Source organism: Podarcis tiliguerta (genome assembly GCF_965153285.1).
Source record: "Podarcis tiliguerta genome assembly, chromosome: 11".
NCBI classification, from domain to species: domain Eukaryota; kingdom Metazoa; phylum Chordata; class Lepidosauria; order Squamata; family Lacertidae; genus Podarcis; species Podarcis tiliguerta.
The window spans coordinates 8284395-8307835 of record NC_139544.1 but is presented as its reverse complement, the minus strand read 5'-3'; the positions used below and the strand labels follow the sequence as shown (position 1 = coordinate 8307835).

At 45.7% G+C, this 23441-nt stretch overlaps 1 protein-coding gene across 3 annotated transcripts in view; it reads left to right on the top strand.

Moving 5' to 3' along the window:
- The window catches only part of HSD17B3 (hydroxysteroid 17-beta dehydrogenase 3), a 28071-nt gene extending 8714 nt beyond the window's left edge, over positions 1-19357 (top strand). For all 3 annotated transcript variants that reach the window (XM_083403526.1, XM_083403528.1, XM_083403527.1), the window contains exons 3-12: positions 266-312; positions 6053-6128; positions 7928-8035; positions 9160-9227; positions 11972-12007; positions 12929-12963; positions 13313-13394; positions 16281-16346; positions 16963-17112; positions 18255-19357. In XM_083403526.1, the coding sequence (XP_083259652.1) occupies positions 266-312; positions 6053-6128; positions 7928-8035; positions 9160-9227; positions 11972-12007; positions 12929-12963; positions 13313-13394; positions 16281-16346; positions 16963-17112; positions 18255-18365 (779 nt within the window). In that variant the 3' untranslated portion in view covers positions 18366-19357. The remainder of the gene's footprint in view (positions 1-265; positions 313-6052; positions 6129-7927; positions 8036-9159; positions 9228-11971; positions 12008-12928; positions 12964-13312; positions 13395-16280; positions 16347-16962; positions 17113-18254) is intronic.
- The last annotated feature ends 4084 nt before the right edge of the window (positions 19358-23441 follow it).

Genomic DNA, 23441 nt, shown 5'->3' with positions numbered 1-23441 from the left:
TAAAAAGCAAACAGATCCCTGCATATAGGTTGTTTAGGGGGGGTACAGTTTTATATAATTGAAACCCACCAACATCCAAACCGATGGTCAGAGATGATGGGAGCTATTGCCCAGCAATATCTCAAGGGGTGCTATCTCTGCATTTCTCCATCAATGAGACTGGGATGCAAAAAAATAATAATCATGCGGAACCGCAGTGTTTGAAATGCAAGAAAGAACAAGCCAACTAAAGATCACATACCGTCTTTATTGTCTCATCATTTAGTGATCACAGGATCTGGCGACGGGATTGGAAAAGCCTATTCCTTTGAGGTATGATAAATATGTACAGAATCTCTTTGCATTTATGTTGTGTTTTGGACTATTCATAGGGCTTTGCATACATGTTTCTCACAGTCAGTCAGTCAGTTTTATTGCACATAGCCAAAGGCTGCCGCAATGTACACAAGAATCATTCAACAATTAAAATATGCTGGATTAATACAAAAAACTTAAAACATTTATATGATCAAGACATTACCTACTTTAAACAGAGCTATAAAAGTACCTTAATATACAGGTTAAGACATTAAACAATAAAATTTATAGGCTAAAATCGTCACATGGCCACTAATATATTGAAAAATAATATTAATTAGTACAATGTGCAATTATATTCAGAGTTTGGTGCTAAAGATAGGATATACCGTATTTTTCGCCCTATAGGACGCACTTTTTCCCCTCCAAAAATGAAGGGGAAATGTGTGTGCGTCCTATGGGGCGAATGCAGGCTTTCGCTGAAGCCTGGAGAGCGAGAGGCGTCGGTGCGCACCGACCCCTTTCGCTCTCCAGGCTTCAGGAAGACATCTGCAAGCCTCGCATGCCCGGCGGGAGGTCCCGCCAGGCGCGCGAGGCTTGGGGCGGCAGCCTGCAGCCCGAAGCAGAGGGTGAGCTGCGGAGCCCGCCCCCTGCTTCAGGCAGATGTCCGCAAGCCTCGCACGCCCGGCAGAAGGTCCCGCCAGGCGCGCAAGGCTTGGGGCGGCAGCCTGCAGCCTGAAGCAGGGGGTGAGCTGCGGAGCCCGCCCCCTGCTTCAGGCAGATGTCCTTAAGCCTCGCGCGCCCGGCAGAAGGTCCCGCCAGGCGCGCGAGGCTTGGGGCGGCAGCCTGCAGCCTGAAGCAGGGGGTGAGCTGCGTAGCCCGCCCCCTGCTTCAGGCAGATGTCCTTAAGCCTCGCGCGCCCGGCAGAAGGTCCCGCCAGGCGCGCGAGGCTTGGGGCGGCAGCCTGCAGCCTGAAGCAGGGGGTGAGCTGCGGAGCCCGCCCCCTGCTTCAGGCAGATGTCCACAAGCCTCGCACGCCCGGCAGAAGGTCCCGCCAGGCGCGCGAGGCTTGGGGCTGCAGCCTGAAGCAGGGGGTGAGCTGTGGAGCCCGCCCCCTGCTTCAGGCAGATGTCCTTAAGCCTCGCGCGCCCGGCAGAAGGTCCCGCCAGGCGCGCGAGGCTTGGGGCGGCAGCCTGAAGCAGGGGGTGAGCTGCGGAGCCCGCCCCCTGCTTCAGGCAGATGTCCTTAAGCCTCGCACGCCCGGCAGAAGGTCCCGCCAGGCGCGCGAGGCTTGGGGCGGCAGCCTGCAGCCTGAAGCAGGGGGTGAGCTGCGGAGCCCGCCCCCTGCTTCAGGCAGATGTCCTTAAGCCTCGCACGCCCTGCAGGAGGTCCCGCCGGGCCCGCAAGACTTGGGGCGGCAGCCTGTTCTGGGGGCTGGGGTCTTGGGAAGCTCAGGCTTCCCCCGAGCCAGCCCCCGCGCCTGGGGGGGAAATAAAAATTTTTTCCTTTATTTCCCCCCCAAAAAACTAGGTGCGTCCTATGGGGCGGAGCGTCCTATGGGGCGAAAAATACGGTAGCTTGATGTAGATAGGGTCAAATAAATTCATCTCCTTTACAGCTGGTGGCGATCTTGGCTAATTTTCCTAGTGGTAATTGCAAAGAGTGCTACACGCCAGGTCACATACTTATCTGTGTCTGCGAGTTGATATAAAATCATGTCAGAGGGGTTCTGGCCAGGGGACCTTAGTTTCTCACAGCAACCCTTAAAGGTAAAGGTACCCCTGCCCGTACGGGCCAGTCTTGCCAGACTCAAGGGTTGTGCGCTCATCTCACTCTATAGGCCGGGAGCCAGCGCTGTCCGCAGACACTTCCGGGTCACGTGGCCAGCGTGACAAGCTGCATCTGGTGAGCCAGAGCCGCACACGGAAACGCCGTTTACCTTCCCGCTAGTAAGCGGTCCCTATTTATCTACTTGCACCCGAAGGTGCTTTCGAACTGCTAGGTTGGCAGGCGCTGGGACCGAACAACGGGAGCACACCCGCTGCGGGGATTCGAACTGCCGACCATGCGATTGGCAAGTTCTAGGCGCTGAGGTTTTACCCACAGCGCCACCCGCGTCCCTTACAGCAACCCTTACAGTACTGTAAAACTCTATTTAACCAAGGGACAGGAGAGTGCATGTGGCTATGTGGGAAGCTCCCTCGACGTAGGGACATTAGGAGCACAGCAACATGATGGTGGAATTCCATGGGATGAACAGCTTAGTGCTCCAGCCAGGTCAGGGATTCTCTGCTACAGAAAGTCATTCTTTGCAGCCTCCCAAAGGAAAGTGGGGGAATGTTGTCCCAAAGATCCTACAACATGGAATCAAAAGTCTTTGGCGCAGGGGGATTGCATTCTGCATAACACTGATGTATTGAAGAGGCAGGAAGAGAGAAGCTTCTATTAATAATAATAATAATAATAATAATAATAATAATAATAATAATAATAAATAATTTTATTTCTACCCTACCCTCCCTGGCCAGAGCTGTGCTCAGGGCAGCTAACACCAGTAAAATTCTAATTAAAAATAAAGATTAAAAAATAAACCAATTTAAAATACAGGTTAAAACATAATTTAAAATGCAGCCTCGTTTTAATAGTAGCCCATAGATCAAAACCATAAGGGGAGGGAAACATAAGGGTCAGACTGATGTGGACACAGTGGCGGAGGAAGGGGGTGGGAGGGCGGTCCACCCTAGGTGCCATCTCTGAGGGGGGGTGGCAAGAAGGTACCCTGCAAGGGGCTCGTCCCACCGCCCCCGGGCGCGGCAGCACAAGCCGCCACCATCGCACTGCCGCAGCCGCGTGCGAAGGATCCTCCGCTCGCGGCTGCGACCTCCGCTGCTGTCCATACAGTGCTCAAGCGGTGCCGTCGGCAAACTGCCCAGTGGCGCATGTACGTGTGCTGTACGTACCGCGCATGTGTGGCTGCACACATGCGCCATACCGTGCATGCCTGCCCCATATGGATGGTGGTAGGATCCCTCTGCTGCCGTTGCTGCCGTGCGCAGAGGATCCCACCACCGTGCGTACTGTGTGCGTGCATGCACGATACATAGCAACGTGCATGCCTGCGTGGTGTGACGTTAACATATGGGAGTGCTGGAGGTGAAATAGTTAAACAGGTTACCCAATCAGAACCCGGGGGTGGAGTCAGAGGGACTATAAAACCAGCTCTGGGAGGGGCGAAAGGGGAGTTCGTTGGGAGTTGGGTGGTTGGTTGGAGTGGGAGTGAATTGGGATAGAATCTGAGGGTAGGTTGAGTTAGTGTAGTGAAATAAGCTGAGTCAGGAACAGTTAGGAGCTAGGAAGACAAGTTAATATCTGAGAGGTGGTTTAGTGAGTGAGAGAAGGGAGCGGAAGTTATAGGTCTGGATAGGCACCCCATGAATGTAATTGACTGATACCGTTTATGAAACCACACACTTGTTAAACTGCAATAAATAAACAGAAGTTTATGTTCCAATTTAACCCTGACTGGACTCAGTATTGTACCAGGTAGGGCCTGGGTGGCGGCAGCGAGAAATAAAGTGGTGGCACAGGGATTAATAGACGGTGAAACGTCCGGGGACCCTGTGTGGTAGTAGCAGCACATGTGCATGCGCTATACGTATGGCACGTGCACATGCACCGGTGGGCACTTTGCCCCGCCCCCACCCCGGGTGCCGGTTCTCCTTCCTTCGCCCCTGTGTGGACACATCAGAGAATCATAGAGTTTGGGGTGGAGGCCTTGTGGACCACTTAATCTATCCTGCTGTCTGATGCAAGAAGTGTTGGAACCAAAGCATCCCCAAGAGATGCTGTCCAGCCTCTGCTTGAAGACTTCCAGGGAAGGAGAGCTTGTCTCTCCACCCAGACACATTGGGCACCAACTGTGGTGAGCTTCTGCCAGCTGTTAAAAATGCAACTTATTTACTCAAACTTCCTTTGGCCTGATACCAGCTGAATGATTCCTGACTGCTATAATTGAGATGGGTTGTTTTTATTGTTGTTGTTTTAAAATGGTATATTCAGTTGCTTATGAGTTGTTGTTTTGAATTTGAATGTGTGTGTGTTTTTACTGAACACTGCCCCTGTGGTATTATTTCCAAATAAACAAATGGTCCCATAATTGACCTGCATTCATTGACTCCTAATGTTCAACTAAAACCCACCCTCCTGTAATTTAAACTTATTTGATCTAGTCCTGCTCTCTAGGGCAGCAGAGAAGAAGTCTTTGCCCTGTTAAACCACAGAGCCTAGGACTTGCCGATCAGAAGGTCGGCGGTTCAAATACCCGCGACGGGGTGAGCTCCCGTTGCTCGGTCCCAGCTCCTGCCAACCTAGCAGTTCGAAAGCACGTCAAAGTGCAAGTAGATAAACAGGTGTTGCTCTGGCGGGAAGGTAAACAGCATTTCCGTGCGCTGCTCTGGTTCGCCAGAATCGGCTTAATCATGCTGGCCACATGACCTGGAAGCTGTACGCCGGCTCCCTCGGCCAGTAAAGCGAGATGAGCGCTGCAACCCCAGAGTCGGCCACGACTGGACCTAATAGTCAGGGGTCCCTTTACCTTTACCTTTATGTGACACTATTTCAAATATTTTAAGAGTGATATCTTGTACTTCTCACACCCACCCCAGTCTTGTCTTATTTGGTTCCCAGTTCTTATACCCCGGGGGAGGGGGAAGGTTAGAGAATGTAAAGAAGAGAGTTAGGGAACTTCCCTATGACCTGATTATTGTGCATTTATCCTGATCTGTTTGCAGGAAGATTAGATGATGTTGGCTATTTAAAGCATTCACCTGATTTGTTTGTGGGAAGATTAGAAGCCATTGCATCAGAGCAAGCGTTCTGCGTCTTCCTGTTCAGGTCCCCATCATTTCCCTTATTGCAAAAAGTTTCACCTTTTGGTTACATGAAACTTCCCAGTCCACTATAATTGTTCAACCACTACAGCCACAAGAATCTTCTTAGCGCAAAACTGGAAAACAGAAGTTATACCCAGTATAAGTGATTGGCAGGTTAAGTTGATAAATTATGCCGAGCTCGCTAGAATAACAGGAAGATTAAGGGATCAAGACGAACAGAAATTTCATGACAAATGGAATAAATATTTGACTTATCTTGGAACTAATTTTCAGACGACACTGGCGGGGCTGAATTAACTCTAACAGTAAATGATACAGGATTAAAACGATAAAATACGTGAATACAAATTTATCTGATACTTACCAAAAGTGTGGAAGGAAGTCTACGGCTCGGCGGAGCCTAAAAGAATTTTGTGTTGTATTTTTGATTTGTTGATTTGATGTGATACGCGCAAGTTATGGTATAAATTTTGTATTTGTTCTTATGTATAAATGAGCAATATTAATAAAAATTTACTTGCAAAAAAAAAAAAAAATTGTTCAACCTGAATTTGCCAGTACAAATTCACGTGATTGAATCCCACCAGGAAATAGAGACAGTGAACGAGCACCTCGAATGGGGCTCATAATCTCACCCTTTATTAGCATTTCAATACTTTTGCCACTAGGAGTCAGAATTTCCCAGTTCACTCTGACCTGCATTGCACAGCTGGAAAGCAATTGCTTCCTTGCAGCTGCACTTGTGTATCCTCCGCAGTTGCAGATATTAGGACAAATGCAACAAGCATCTGAGTAGCTTCTGCCATATCAGAGCAGCCCAATCATTCCTGAAATACTAATATATTTACGACTTGCTTTCATAGCTCGCCAGACGTGGATTAAATATTGTTTTGATTAGCAGAACACTAGCAAAAATGCAGAAGGTAGCCTCTGAAATTGGTAAGTATCTAATGTGTGAAAAAGTTATCACTTGGTTTCTTTATGCCTTAGGTTGTACAGTGGTACCTCGGGTTAAGAACTTAATTCATTCCGGAGGTCTGTTCTTAACCTGAAACTGTTCTTAACCTGAAGCACCACTTTAGCTAATGGGGCCTCCCACTGCTGCTGCAGGATTTCTGTTCTCATCCTGAAGCAAAGTTCTTAACCTGAGGTACTATTTCTGGGTTAGCGGAGTCTGTAACCTGAAGCGTATGCAACCCGAGGTACCACTGTAATCCGAAGCAGACTTGCTAAGTGTGCAGGAGGACGTGCCTTTGAATTCAGTGTGACATTTTGCTGTATAAACAGGCTTAGAAGTGCCCTGTAAAATTCATTTTATTAATCAACTAGGCATTATTTAATTAGGCGATAGCCTGACTAGAAAAAAACCTTTCCTGCATGGAGTGTGGGGCATCCCACATTCTCTTTTGCCAGGAAAGTGTATGCTGTATCTAACAGCCCAACCCCACAACCCATTTTGCTGGCAAATAAAAGTAGATCCAGACTTGACAGATCATTTGAAGTTGTGGTTTACTCACCACTTGTGAAAACTAATGTAGGAGTGCGGCCCTCCAGATTTGATACTGGACTACAGCTCTCATAATCCCTGACAGTTACCCATGCTGACCAGGGTTGATAGAACCTGGAATCCATCAACATCTGGAAGGACACAGTTTCACAGTTGTTGGAGTCCAATGACATGCCAGTGTGGTCCACTGCATGTTTAGAGACATACCCCATCCCATCAGACGTTACTAGGGCCACTTGGACTTGTTGATCACAAGGTTGGCAGTTTGAGTCCCCATGACAGAGTGAGTTCCTGTTGCCCTGTCCCAGCTCCTGCCAACCCAGCAGTTCGAAAGCATACCAGTGCAAGTAGATAAATAGGTACCGCTCCGGCGGGAAGCCAAATGGCATTTCTGTGTCCTCTGGTTTCTGTCACAGTGTTCCATTGCGCCAGAGGCGGTTTATTCATGCTGGCCACATGACCTGGAAAGCTGTCTGTGGCCTGAAAGCGAGATGAGTGCCACAACCCCATAGTCGCCCTTGACTGGACTTAACCGTGCATGGGTCCTTTACCTTTTACTTTAGCTTACTAGGTGAATGGAATAGATATTCTACACCAGTGTTGTCTGCGTAAAGTGTAGAATTAAATTTAAGAGCTCTTGTACTGGTGCAATAGTTGGAGCCATTGCTTTGGTGTAAGGCAGGATCCAGCGCTCAGGTTCTCAAACTGTGACCTTGTGGTGGTCCACAAGTTTCATTAAAGTGTTTCACAGAAAAACACAGTCAGTAATATTTCTACTCCATCCTGCACTTGATTTGTTTGTTTGTTTATGATGATGGAGATAAGGGGTAGTTTTGACCAGGGCCATGGAGGCTGTCAAGGCTATGGCCTAAGTCTTGTGATTTCCATAATACAGTTTTGCTACAGTCTACTAATTTCCCCCTTAAAAATCACCCGTTAAAGAATCCCTTGTCAGTATCTTGGCCTGTGATTGTCACAATACAGCACTAGTTTTGGTGGTTCTGCCTGTGCTTAAGGAAAAGAGTTGTTAAAACATGACTTATGTATGTGTTTCGCTTTATAGAACAAAATAAGTTACGTGTTCTGCTGAGAACCCAAACAATATTCAAGAGGTCTTGGGAGAAGGGGACATTGACTTAGCATATTGCCTAAATGCATCGCTGTCTTAGCAGTAGCCAAGGAAATTCTTAAAGAGCACAAAAATGACTCTCTTTCTCCCCTCCAAATACAGAGCAGTCCACAGGGAGAAAAGTGAAAATTATACAAGCTGACTTTACCAAAAGGAACGTGTACAATGACATTGAAGATGGTCTTCAAGGATTAGAAATTGGAATTTTGGGTAAAGTTTCCAATAGCACTTTTCAAGAGTTCCTTTTGGGTTGCAGTGAGGCAGTGTGGTGTAGTGGTTAGATCAGGCATAGGCAAACTCCGGCCCTCCAAATGTTTGAGACTACAATTCCCATCATCCTTAGCTAACAGGACCAGTGGTCAGGGATGATGGGAATTGTAGTCCCAAACATCTGGAGAGACAGAGTTTGCCTATGCCTGGGTTAGATTGTCGGACGAGGACCTGGGAGACCAGGGTTCCTAATCCCCACTCAGCCATCTTGAAGCTCACTGGGTGACCTTGGGTGATTCACTGCCTCTCAGCCTAACCTTCCTCTCAGGGTTATTGTGAGGATAAAATGGAAAGGGAGGAACACCAGGAACACCTTGAACTCCTTTGGAAGGGGAGGAAGGTGGGATAAAGGCAACAAATAAATAAAACAAACTCTTCTCTCATAGTTATTGAAATTATATAGTGTCAAACTGGTCGTCCTCAGACCTACAAGTGGCTGATCTGGGGTCAATTTTGTATTATGTTTAAAAGGCCTATTATCTTCTGAATGAGTTCAACGGATGCTATGCCTTCCCAGTAGCTCAGTTTAAGGTAACTTTTACTCATGGTGCCTTCCAGATGTTTTGGACTACAACTCCTATCAGTCCCAGGTAGATGTAGTCCAAAACACAGCACCATCACTGAGCCTCTTGGGCTTACTGATTGGAAGGTCAGTGGTTCAAATCCGCATGGTGGGGTGAGCTCCCATTGCTCCGTCCCAGCTTTTGCCAACTTAGCAGTTCAAAAGCACAGCAACGCGAGTGGCTAAATAGGTACCGCTGCGGCGGGAAGGTCAACAACGCTTCCATGCGCTCTGGCTTCCATCACGGTGTCCCATTGCACCAGAAGCAGTTTAGGCCTGCTGGCCACATGACCCAGAAAGCTGTCTGTGGACAAACACCAGCTCCCTCAGCCTGAAAAGCAAGATGAGCGCTACAACCCCATAGTCGCCTTTGCCTATACTTAACTGTCCAGGGGTCCTTTAGTCCAAAATATCTGGAAGGCATCAGGCTAAACCAGCTAAACCGGCAGCAACTGTAGTTGTGCCAACTAGTTGTGTGACTCACTATGTTTCTGTTTAATAGTTAACAACGTTGGAATGCTTCCTCGCCCCTCTCCAACCCGTTTTCTTAATGGACCAGAGAATGACGGGGTAAGGATTGTTCTATGTTTGTGCTCTTGAAAGCAACTGCTCAGAAGGCCCACACTTTCCTTTCACATGGAATGGAGAAATTAGTTTATTTATTTATTATTGTCTTTGTCCATGGAGTTTTCTTGACAGGGATACTGGAGTGGCTTGCCGGTTCCTGCTCCAGGTGGATCATGTTTGGTCAAAACTCTCCACTATGACCTGTCCACCTTGGGTGGCCCTGCATGGCATACCTCATAGTTACTCTGAGTTATTCAAGCCCCTTCGCCACGGCAAGGCAGTGATCCATGAGGGTAGTGATGGTAGGCAAGGGTAGTGATGTATGGAAGTGAGAGCTGGACCATAAAGAAGGCTGATCACCGAAGAATTGATGCTTTTGAATTCTGGTGCTGGAAGACAGGAGTGCCTGGCGTGCTCTGATCCATGGGGTCACAAAGAGTCGGACACGACTAAACGACTAAACAACAACATTTATTGTTCATTGAATTAATTTCAAGCAAGTTACATTTGATCTGAACAGAGCAAGTGTAGCCGGTATTGCAAGTTCCTCCAGATGTTCTTAGATGCAAATTTCCATCAACCCCAGCCTGAATGGCCGGTGAACAGGGATGATGGGAATTGTGGTCCAGCAACATGTGAAGGGCACCACATGGACTCCCCCTAGAATAAGACATTTCCACAGAGTTATTGGACCAACTATTTTTAGCCAAAGTCCTTAAACCTTCCTTTATTTCCCTGAAGACCATAGTGCAGAAATGATAAAGTCTCCGCAGAATCCACAGGAAAAAAACCTGCAAGCAAAAGGGAAGGGAATGGGGAAATGCAGCAGAATTAATCTATAATGCCCAACTTTATGATGGCCTGAACATAGAAGAGAAAGCAAAATTGAGGCTGCCATCCTATGTACACCTACGGGGAGTAAGTCTCAGCGAAAACTATGGGACCTGCTTCTGAACAAACATGAATAGGGCTATATTATAAATCTCACTGGTCCCAGTGAATAGCTGCTTTGATCTAGCAGACAGTGCCCTGCCTTATATTTACTAGCCAGATTTATATCTTTTCTGCATAGATTACAGTACCTTTAGCTAGGGGGGGATACGGTGGCCATGTAGTAAGACACGGAGAGTTCAGCTGCCTCCTCTTTCAGCCGTGCCTGTGCGACCTGATTATTCCTTCGCTTTAAACCAGATGTGTACTGGTTCAACGCTCAAAGTAGGACACATGGCCACCCTAAACAGGGGCGGACGAAGGGGGTGCGGTAGGGGCTGGCCATCCCGGGTGTCACCACTGAGGGGGGTGCCAAAATGACGGGTGGCACTCACTGCGGGGCCTGCAGCGCGCCTGAGCCACGCACCTCTCTTGGGAGTGACGCGGTGGCTTGGGCGCCTTCAGGCTCCGTACTGCCCAAACGGTCCACTCACCGCCTCCCCCTCAGCTGTAGGGCGGCTGAGTGGGAGGAGGCAGGCAGACTCTGGAGGCCCCACGGAACGTCCTGCCCCGGCTCACCCCACCCCACAGGTGGCTGCCCCTGCCCAGGGCGCAGGGCATGCGTGCCGTCCCAGGCACCCAATTTAAAGAGTTTGGATTTGATATCCCACTTTATCACTACCCTAAGGAGTCTCAAAGCAGCTAACAATCTCCTTTCCCTTCCTCCCCCACAACAAACACTCTGTGAGGTGAGTGGGGCTGAGAGACTTCAGAGAAGTGTGACTGGCCCAAGGTCACCCAGCAGCTGCATGTGGAGGAGCGAAGACGCGAACCCGGTTACCCAGATTACGAGTCCACCGCTCTTCACCACTACACCACAATTGGCTTGCTCCGCCGCTGACCCTAATCACTGGGGAATAAATCAAGTGCATCTTCACTGTGCATCTAACAACAACAACAACAATAACAATTTATTATTTACACCTTGCCCATCTGGCTGGGTTTCCCCAGCCACTCTGGGCAGCCGATGTTTCACTGTGCAACAATCATCCCGTTCTTGATACTACATAGCTCAAAAGATGGTTCTGCAGATGGAAAAATGGTCCACAACATCTTGATATCCAAGGTAGAAAATACACCCCCCCTCATGCACAGAGAGAGTAGTGGGTTTTTTTTAATAAATAAGCTATATCTGACACTTTGTGGCCCATTTAATGGTCTCCCAAAGCCTGTGATTTGAGGCAGGACACCTCATCCCTGTTGGTGGGGTGGCCCCATGCAAACAAATTCATTCTTTTTCTTCCACATTATATTAAAAGGCATGTTTGGCCACAGACAACCTTGATTCACCCTTAAATGTTTCCTTTCTTTCCTGTGGCCCACCAGATGTTGTTGAACTTCAACCCCTGTCCTGCTCCAGCCAGATGGCCAACGGTAGGAGAATACGGGAGATGAAATTCAACAATGCTTGCAGCACCAAACACGTTCCATTCCCATTTTAGACATTACAGTGGTACCTCAGGTTAAGTACTTAATTCGTTCCGGAGGTCTGTACTTAACCTGAAACTGTTCTTAACCTGAAGCACCACTTTAGCTAATGGGGCCTCCTGCTGCTGCTGTGCCGCCGGAGCCTGATTTCTGTTCTCAACCTGAAGCAAAGTTCTTAACCTGAAGCACTATTTCTGGGTTAGTGGAGTATGTAACCTGAAGCGTATGTAACCTGAGGTACCACTGTATGTGCAATTGAACTTTCTGGAACTCTTTCTCTCCGCCAGATCAGTCAGCCTCTCATGTAATCTACTTTTTATTCCCTATAGGACCTCATCAACTGCAACATCTTCTCTGTCACCAAGGTATGTACCACACAATAGCTATGCATGTGTGGAAAATAAAGATATTTTGGGGGGGGGGTGGGAGATTTCACAGACATCTCGGCTGTGGTCAAAGATGTTTTCCTCACACAATGTGGATAGCTGGTGATAGCTATGTTTCTTATTCACTGAGAAAATCCTGGAGGAGTTTTTGAGGACCAAACTGAATTGTGGTTGCTGTGGGCTGCTTCACACTTTATGGAGACATGTTGCAGGTTGTGTGCTTGCCAGAACAAAAGTGCAACATTTGAACGGAATGCTTGCCATTCTTAGAAAGCCTTGTCTGAGCCAAGAAGATGAAGGAACATTCCGTTCAATTCACAGTTTAATGTGAACCTACCTGATTTCCACTTCCCAAAATCATACATGAACCGAAAGGCAGCTATGCTTTGAAAATGGCACTTCTCCAAATTTTGCCATGCAGTTCTCCAACCCAAAAATTTGCTAAAAATGTGTTTAACACGGGAAATGTTAATAAAAAGGCACAGATTAGCAAATATAACATTAAAAATATATATATATTGGGAAAATTGCTTACAAATTACAACCTGTCCCCAAATATATTCATTTTTGTACGCAGTTTTTTGGCTGGGGAACTGGATCACAAAATTCAGAGAAGGCTGGATTCCAAAGGATAGCTGTGTTTTGGCTAAAGTATTGTTTTAGGAAGTGCGAATTAGGTGGATTTGCATGAAATGTTGAGCTGTGGAGTTTGGTATATAGCACATTCCAGATGGTCTACTCTGTGTTAATGCTCTGGCTCGTATAAATTATTATATTTTGTTGCAAGCAACCCAGAGTGGTTGGGGAAACCCAGCCAGATGGGTGGGGTATAAATAAGTTGTTGTTGTTGTTGTTGTTGTTGTTGTTGTTGTTGTTATTCATGTATATATATATTTTTAGATGACACGGATGATTTTGAAACAGATGGTATCAAGGTAAACCTCTTTCTTATGTTCAAGATTTTAAAAAACAAACAAAAACAAACAAACAGAAAAAAACAAGAAGAAGCTTTCGAACTGGAATTAACTTTGGTTTAACTTCCAGAATCCAGTTGTGTTACTTGGTGCAACCAGGGGCATGCCTCCCTGGAGAACATCATGATCACTGTGGACAAACATTGGCTACCTCGGCCTGAAAGCGAGATGAGCACCGCAACCCCATTGTCGCCTTTGACTGGACTTAACTGTTCAGTGGTCCTTTACCTTTACCTTTTTATTGGAAACCCTTGGTATGTTTAACATTAGGTTACAAAACGAGTGTTTACATTGCAATGTTGTTTTTCAGACAAAAGGGACTGATTCTGAACGTCTCTTCTGCCGTAGGCACCTTTGTCTGTCCATTATATGCAGTCTATTCTGCCTCTAAGGTAAGAATCCTGTGCTTGTTTTAGACATTTTCTGCGTCGTTCTAGGATTTATGGGACCAGAAGGAAATTGAAATTGCAGCAGCAGCAGCCTGCTGCCCTGATCTCCAGTGGAAGTAGGATCTACTGGAAGCAAAGCCAAGGTAGCAACTCATGGGTAAAGCCTATGAATTTCAGGCAGAAGGTCCCTGGCGTGATTTTCAGCATCTTCACATGGGCCTTGGAATGTCCCCTGAGAAGTGCAGTTCTGTGAAAGGGAGGAGACACACCTCAAACCGAATTCTCCACACTCTAACACACGTATATTTATGTAAATATCATAGAATCATAGAGTTGGAAGAGACCACAAGGGCCATCAAGTCCAACCCCCTGCCAAGCAGGAAACACCATCAGAGCACTCCTGACATATGGTTGTCAAGCCTCTGCCTAAAGACCTCCAAAGAAGGAGACTCCACCACACTCCTTGGCAGCAAATTCCACTGTCGAACAGCTCTTACTGTCAGGAAGTTCTTCCTAATGTTTAGGTGGAATCTTCTTTCTTGTAGTTTGGATCCATTGCTCCGTGTCCGTTTCTCTGGAGCAGCAGAAAACAACCTTTCCCCCTCCTCTAAGTGACATCCTTTTATATATTTGAACATGGCTATCATATCACCGCTTAACCTCCTCTTCTCCAGGCTAAACATGCCCAGCTCCCTTAGCCGTTCCTCATAAGGCATCGTTTCCAGGCCTTTGACCATTTTGGTTGCCCTCCTCTGGACACGTTCCAGTTTGTCAGTGTCCTTCTTGAACTGTGGTGCCCAGAACTGGACACAGTACTCCAGGTGAGGTCTGACCAGAGCAGAGCAAATATGGGGGGGGGGTTACCTGTCTGCCTTTCCATCCCATTAATGGGTCACCTGAGGCAGCTCAGAGCAACAGGATGTAGAGACCGTACAAGCAGCACATTAGAAGAAGCTAAGATAGGAATAAACACCCAAACACTGCTCATATACTGTGGGCATGCTGTAATAAAACTGTTTTGCTAAGTGTCTAAACACCGTCAGGTAGGGGATCTGCTAGATCTCTGAGGGAAAAGTGAGTTCCACAGTCTGGGTGCCACAAGGAGAAAAGATTCTCTTCTGCCTGCTCGTCAACCTACAGAGGAAACAAAGCGTATTATTACAAAAGCCCACTGCCAAGCAGTGTCCAGAGCACATGGGATCACCGGCATCAACAGAGGATCTGTGTCCCTTTGGAGAATAGAAGACACAGTGAAGACTCTTGCACTTTAAGAAATAAGGTTTATTCGCCTATTTACACCCTCAGTCTGCATGGAGGGGTTCCAGATCTTACAGCCTGGCCCAAAGTATCGCAGGCAGCCTGTCCTTTTCCCTCGCCAAGATGGATTTCACCCTTTCTTCCCCTTTCTTCAAAAAAATATTTTTATTCATTTTTAGTTTTAACAGTTAGCATCACAAATAAGTCATAATCGTGTACATGTATTATTCTCCAAATTCCTCGACTCTTGTTATGTACTGAGTTGAATAGGATCCAAACTGCAGCAGTCTGATTGGTCCTAGAACAATAGGATCCAAAGTGCAGCAGTCTGATTGGTCCTAGAACAATAGGATTCAGAATGCAGCAGTCCGATTGGTCCTAGAACAATGCAGCAGTATGATTGGTTGGCAGGAACCACCCAATCATGCCCCAGATAGAAGTGAATCCACAACCTGATTGGCTTACAGTAGAATTCCGGAATTAGCCAATCATGTGCAGCCCATTGTGTAAATAATGTATATAAAGCAGATACTTTGAGGGGACTTCATTCATTCCTCCTCACCACTATGAGCTGAATAAAGAGCATGAAATCACTTTGCGACTCTGAGTATATTTCAACTCCCCTCCACGCCTCCAAAGTTTCCCTGGTTATTCTTTTCCAACTGCATCTTATAATGTTCTCCATACTTCCTTAAAACTCAGTTCTCACCATAGGTCTTGTTACATTGCAGGTGTGTTTTTTAGAATCCGGCCAATGTTTACAGTGTTCTTTTAAGTAACTTATAAATTTCCCCCATTCTTTATTAAATTTATTATCTTCTTCATCTCTGATCTTTCCGGTCATTTTTGCCATTTTGGCATAGCCCATCATCTTTGCCAACCATTATTCTCTTCCATCTTTGGGCTAGCAACATCCGCGCAGCTGTCGTAGAGTACATAAACAGTTTTTTCTGCTCTTTTGGTATTTCTGGACCTAAAATTCCTAATAAGAAAGCTTCTGGTTTGTTTCTTCCCCTTTCTTCTTCCCAGAAGCCCTTTGCCTCCTTCAGAGTAGATACTCCAGTCTGTGGTCATGACCCACAGTGGCTCTTTTAACAGCCCTAGTTTGGCCAGGCTACCCAGAAATTCCTTTGCAGCTTATATTCTTCCTCCATATCACAAATCACCCCAAATCATAGCATTAAACACCATGTAGCCTTTGAAATTTGCATTGATCCGAATTTGGCAATGCAGCTCTCCATCTAACTCATGTTTACAGAAATGCACATATTAGGTAAAAGTGTGCATATAAAGGAATATATTCATTTAAAAACTACAAAATCGTGCTATATGAGGAAGCATGACTTGCAAAACTTGTGTTTATTAGGAGAAAGTCACACTAAAATGCTGATGAATTTTCATGAGGACTTTTAAAAAAAAAAGAAAATTCACAAATTTGCTGTAGAAATGGATCCAGCAAACTGGATTTAAGATTGGAAAAATTAGAAACTGAGATATCCAAAATTAACAAATCCTTCTATCTCTAGTGATAAGAAAGATAAATCAGAGTGTTTGGGGGGTGGGGATGGGATTCTTGATGTTTCGGCAATTAAAGTGCAAAACACTAACATGTATTTAATTTTGTCTGTCTAGGCTTTTGTATGTATGTTTTCCAAAGCTCTTCAAGCAGAATATAAAGGAAAGGGAATTATCATACAGGTAATTTATATCTCTCTGCTTTTACAATAAATCTAAATCGTCTGCATAGATGAGATACTGGGAGACCTTGGATGTTTTTGCCATTTTCTATTCTTTCTTCTTAATTATGTGAAACATGTTCATTTCTCTCCTTTAGTCCATCCTAGGAGATGTTTTTTCCCACTAATTGTCATTTAAGCCTCCTATAATGTACAAAGCGGGACGCGGGTGGCGCTGTGGGTTAAAGCCTCAGTGCCAAGGGCTTGCCGATCGAAAGGTCGGCGGTTCGAATCCCTGCAGCGGGTGCGCTCCCGCTGTTCGGTCCCAGCGCCTGCCAACCTAGCAGTCCGAAAGCACCCTAGATAAATAGGGACCGCTTACTAGCGGGAAGGTAAACGGTGTTTCCGTGTGTGGCTCTGGCTCGCCAGAGCAGCGATGTCACGCTGGCCACGTGACCCGGAAGTGTCTTCGGACAGCGCTGGCCCTTGGCCTCTTTGAGTGAGATGGGCGCACAACCCTAGAGTCTGTCAAGACTGGCCCGTACGGGCAGGGGTACCTTTACCTTTACCTTTAATGTACAAAGCATTCAAGATTGTGAAAAGGTTGCTGCTGCTGCTGTGTTTGTTTCTTGGTTTAGGCTTTGACTCCTTTGGGTGTCTCTACTTCAATGACCAACTGGGCCAAGACCAACCTCTTCATGAAGTCAGCAGAAGACTTTGCTCGACAATCGTTGGAGTGCGTCACATTTGGGGACGAGACATGTGGATCCTTATCTCATGAATTCTTGGTAATTGAACTGCAAACTTTAATCAGATGAAGGAGATGGCCAGGGTTCCCCATTACCAACATCTAGGGGCTACTGGTGGCTTTTGAAGACTATTCTTCAATAACATTATTTCTTGCCCAATCCTATCCATGCCTATTCCAAAGTCAGTTCCACTGTGTCCAGGGGGACTTATCCCCCAATGAAAATTAGGAGTGGAATCCTAAATGGGTAAGGGGGCTAGGGAGTGAAATGGTGGACAATCTGCCACATCCCAACCCCTTGCCAGCTTGTGGACTGAGCAAGCAGACACAAGGTGCATTGCAATACAAGTAGGCAATGTCCTATAACTTCAGCACAAGTTTTTCTGCAAGCGTCTCTGCATGGATGCTTAATAGACATCTGGCCTGGAAGCTCCCGTTGTCATTGCACCTTTCTCACTGCCACCCTAAAAAAGGCAGATATAATAATAATAATACAGTGGTGCCCCGCAAGACGAATGCCTCGCAAGACGGAAAACCCGCTAGACGAAAGGGTTTTCCGTTTTGGAGGTGCTTCGCAGGACGAATTTGCTATGGGCTTGCTTCGCAAGACGAAAATGTCTTGCGATTCCTGGGGGTTGTTTTTTTCGCTCCCCACCCCCTTTTTCTAAGGCACTAAGCTGCTAATAGCCTTTTAGCAGCTAATCCGCTAATCCCTTAAGCCTTTAATAGCCGCTAATAGCCGCTAAACCGCTAATAGCGCTAATCCGCTATAATAATAATAATAATAATAATAATAATAATAATAATAATAATGTTTGTTTGTTTGTTTATACATACCCCGCCTATCTGGCTGGGTTTCCCCAGAAACCCAGCTCCCAACAGAATATTAAAAAACATGATAAAACATCAAACATTAAAAACCTCCCCAAACAGGGTTGCCTTCAGATGTCTTCTAAAAGTCAGACAGTTGTTTATCTCCTTGACATCTGATGGGAGGGCGTTCCACAGGGCAGGCGCCACCACCGAGAAGGCCGTGATCTGAGCAGTAGCGTTTACCATTCACCCACAATGTGCTATCCTGTAAAAATCACATGCAAAAATGATCAGCCTGACTCTTATGAAACCTAACCATGTGCATGAGATATTAATGTGTCTCCCCATTTTTATATATACCTTCTAAAGGCAAGGATCATAAAGTGCATTCCTGAATGGATCATCCACAGTGACTGGTTACAAGAGACTATGCTAGTTAGATTTACAGAAAAAGAGAAGAAGAATGGGAAGAGTATCTGAGAAATCCTTCTTTGGAGCTTATGTTGCTGCAGATCCAGTCTGGATTGTCTGGTATGAACATGCCAAGAGTGAGCTTGATTCGTTGAAAGGCTTTCATTATGAGTAAGAAGAGCCCTTCAACCACTGTCTTTTTTTGTCCTGTTTCAATGCCATATATTAAGTATTTCTGCTACTGTAGTCCCTTTGGAGCCAGAGTTTACAGATGGCACACGCTTAGATGTAACTTGATTTTTGCAACATTGATTTTGATGTTGATTTGATCTTAAAATTGATCACAACAGTGCCGTATTGTTCTGAAGATTTATTTCACTACGTCTGAAAGAATTAAAATGTAAAAATATGAAGAGAGTTTTTGAGGAGATGTGGAGGGGGGGGGCTCAAAGAGCGTGTTCAGAAGCTCTTTCCACCAGCATGGGTGAAAAACAGGTTCACCAGCCTAATGACTTCCAGATGTTTTGGTCTAAACTTCCGTCAGCTCCAGCCCTGCGAAGGCTTGGACTCTATTAGTTATTAGGAGGAGCAAGCAGGAGAAATGAGTGCTTTGTGGGACCATTGTCAACAAATCTTAGCTGTTTGATCATATGACTTAATAAATTTTAATTAATTGATTAAAGTTGCATGTGGACAAAAGCAAATGTCCTGAATCAGGTTGCACAATTTCTCTGCTTGAAGCTAATATGACACATGTTTCATAGTAGGCGCCATCTTAGAAAAACTGCCTCTTTTAAAATGGTATTTTCTATGTACAGTTATCAAGATTTGTATTAAAATGATATATAAATTTTAAAATCAGGAACACCTTCTTACTTGGTTAAAAGTATTTATTAATCTAACCAATTAAACATTTCAGGCTGGTAACTTAGCTGATCTATAATGTAGTGATCTTGCCTAGTTTGAGCCGAGTCGTAGACTATCAAACTACTGTTAACTAATACATCTGTTATGGCTAATATCCAGTAGGATAAACTAATAAATGCGTCTTATAAACTAAAGAATATTACACTTCGTTTGCTTTTGGTTTTACTGTTTTATGTGCATTGCCTCCATTTTTAAACCCACATAACAAACATTAAAACGTCAGTGAAATGTGGACTAGTTTATAGTTAATTTCTCAACATTTATTTGGGTGTGGTTCAGTCCATCACTTGTAATGAGCTCGCTGTTGGATCCTTTTGCCTGAACTGTTGTGATATTCTAGAGACATATGGGGCCCTGAGTGCCTGAGTGCCCACAAAATTTTGGTGCCAGGGCCATGCTGGATGGCACCCATAGCCCTGGGCACCCACAATCACAGGACCAAGTTGACACTCCTGTAAGGGGCTTTTTACTTTCAAAAAAAGACAAGCCAGGAGAGCATGATGTCAGTAGCTTTCAAGACCTTAGACCAGGCATGGGCAAATTCCAGCCCTCCAGATGTTTGGGATGTTTGGGACTACAATTCCCATCATTCCTGACCACTGGTCCTGTGAGCTAGGGATGATGGGAATTGTAGTCCCAAACATCTGGAGGGCCGGAGTTTGCCTATGCCTGCCTTAGACTCATAAGACGATGTTGGTGGCATCTTGAATGAGCTCTCACAGGAAACAGGGTGCCAGTATTTCCCTAGGAAATTGCAAGAAAAAGGTCAACTGGTTCTGCTCAGTCAGGTGTACTACGTTTTGAGACTTTCCAGTCGCTGAGCTTGCCTCAAGGGGACATGACTTCGTGCAGAATATTTGCACTTTGTCAGTCACAAAGAAAAGCAGATTAGGAGGATGGGAAACTGCTTTTAACCCATGACCATGTATAATGTGCTCCCAGCCTAGCAGATTACATCTGCCCTGTAGCTCTAAAGCTTCAGGTCTGCAGTCACTTGCTGTGGTGTAATCCCACCCTAGTTAGTAGGACTTTTCAGGGGTAAGTGGCTTGAGGATTGCAGCCTTACGAGAGTCAAAGATTTACTTTTACAGAGATCAGAGCAGCAAATCTGTCTAGACAAGCAATTTACAGTGCAGTAAATCTTTTTGCTTAAGTGAACCATTGATCTCCAGTGTTGTAAACACTCTTGCAGGACAGACAGGGCCCTACTGTTCTCAAAAGACCACCCGCAAGAGAAAGAATTTGATGTGCCATTTGCCTGAAATACTTTATTGTGGTGTCGCAGCATAGCCTGAAGGAACTTCTGGGGCGATCTAGGGTAGATTGGGCCTTGGAGCTGGAATGGCGGCACATATTTTCAGGATACATGCCTTTTTCAAAACTAGCTACTTGGAAAAATTCAGCTGGGTTTCTGTGCCAAATGCAACTGCAAAAGCAATGACAAGATAATGAAATACACAGAGACATTTTCTCACACTTGTCTTAAATCCTCCCATCGCTTGACCTTGTTGAAATGATAAAGCCAGGAATCTGTCTATTACAGCTCTCTGAACTATTGAAAATGACACGGGGGTTATTAATCTACTGTTTCATACAACAACTATTCTAAGATAGGTCAGCTATTGCTGGAAAATGGATGGCTTCTGCTGCAAGTTATACTTTTATTTATCACCTTTGTATTCCACCTTTGGGACGCGGGTGGCACTGTGGGTTAAACCACAGAGCCTAGGACTTGCCAATCAGAAGGTCAGCGGTTTGAATCCCTGTGACGGAGTGAGCTCCCATTGCTCGGTCCCTGCTCCTGCCAACCTAGCAGTTTGAAAGCACATCAATGTGCAAGTAGATAAATAGGTACCGCTCCAGCAGGAAGGTAAACAGTGTTTCCGTGCGCTGCTCTGGCTTAGTCATGCTGGCCACATGACTCGGAAGCTGTACGCCGGCTCCCTCGGCCAATAAAGCAAGATGAGCGCTGCAACCCCAGAGTCGGCCACGACTGGACCCAATGGTCAGGGGTCCCTTTACCTTTACCTATTCCACCTTTACTCCAAGGAGCTCAGGGTTTTGCACATTGTTCTCCGATCACATTTATCCTTAATGATAATCCTGTGAGGCAGTTTAGGCTGGGAGGCGGGTACACCCAGTGAATTCACCGAGTTTGTGAAGATTTGAATTCAGATTTTTCCACTCTCTGTTCAATATTATAACCGCTACATTACACTGCGTTTATATCAGGAGTTGTCTCCTTCCCATGAGAAGTGCTTGCCGCAAATGTCAATAAGGAAGTAAAAACAGGTTGGAATTTACCTTAGTATGGCCTACTCAGTTTCAGAGGACCACAGAGTATGATGGGCACACACACACACAAAACCCCATTTTTAAAACCGCAGTGTGGGGTAGCGGTTAGAGTGCTGGACTAGGATCTCTGAGGCTAGGATTCACATCTCCACTCAGCTGTGCAGCCAACTCGGTGCCCTTATGCCAGCCACAGTCTCTCTGTCTAATCTACTTTATAGAGTTGTTTTGAGGATAAATGGAGAAGTGGGTTAGAACCAGCTTTTAGGAAGAAAGAGGGGATATAAATTGAATAAATAAATAAATTCCTATGTTTTTCACTTGCTGAGGTGAGCACTCTTGGATTTCCTGCTTCGGAAAGCAAAGATTCTTGAGCCACGGAGCAGCTCTTCCTTCAAGGAAATTACCGGTATTTCTCTTATGGCAAAATCAGCCATTGGCCCATTTTTCCTCATGACCAGTTCCGCATGCTGAGAGTCCGTAAAGAATTCAGCATCTTGCTCTTCGAAACACACAACATACAACAAAAGCCACGTTTATAGTGCCACGATAATTCAAACAACTGCTGACCACTTTGTGGTAAAGTAACCACATGAATAAGGGACGCGGGTGGCGCTGTGGGTTAAAGCCTCAGCGCCTAGGGCTTGCCGATCGAAAGGTTGGCGGTTCGAATCCCCGCGGCGGGGTGCGCTCCCGTTGTTCGGTCCCAGCGCCTGCCAACCTAGCAGTTCGAAAGCACTCCCGGGTGCAAAGTAGATAAATAGGGACCGCTTACGAGCGGGAAGGTAAACGGTGTTTCTGTGTGCGGCTCTGGCTCGCCAGAGCAGCGATGTCACGCTGGCCACCTGACCCGAAAGTGTCTCCGGACAGCGCTGGCCCCCGGCCTCTTGAGTGAGATGGGCGCACAACCCTAGAGTCTGTCAAGACTGGCCCGTACGGGCAGGGGTACCTTTACCTTTACCTTTACCTTTACCACATGAATATTACACTATTTTGATTACACTTCAAAATATATATATGCCATACTTCCTCCCAGTTACTCAGGGTTATTCATCCTCTTATTTTATCCACACAACAACCTTGTGAGAGGGGTTCCATGTAACTTCACCATAGTTCTGATCAGGGAGAGGAGCAATGAGAATAGGAATCACTATGGCATTAATTTTCCTATAAGGGGAGGGTGGCGGCAGAAATCTTATTTCTGCTTAATTTGTCAAAACTGTGTGGCACAGATACAATGTCACTTCTGTTTAATGAGATTGACTGGTACAGAAATTTCTGTAGTGCTAGTCTGTTGTTTCCCCCATTCCATAAAAATACTTTCAACAGTAACACAGTTGTTTTCGCAAAAAATGCAAGAAGGGCTGATAGTGAACTTATCATTTTGGGCTATTTAGAGAATCTGAAAAACAGTAATACTTTGTTGCCTTGAAACGAGTCGCTGGTTGCGAAAGCTGGTTGCCTTCTCAATGCATTGTATGCTTAAGGTTAGATGGTATTTCTGGCAAGAAATTGTTTTAAAAAATAAAAATGGGCAAATAGCAACTCTCCCTATACCCTGCTTCTGTCCTGGAACACATTGTCCCCTGCTGATGCTATTTGTGAAGAAATATGTAGCTGATGACAAGCTCAGGATACAAAAATGCAATTAAAATCACATCTAATCTGATCCTGAAGAACAGTATTTTGGCTTCTTCCTTTCCCCAAACCCTGTGAATTCATGTCAGCCTTTACACAGCTCAATCTGCCTGGGATGGTTTACACCAGAAATATATATTGCCTCTGTAGTGATCTACTTATTCGCAAATGACCTGCATGAACAGGCATTATGAGACGAGCAGCAGCAGCAAGCACACAGACAGGCTGCATTAATCTCAAGGCAACATCAACCGAGAACCTAAACCAACATTTAATGGAGTAAATTCC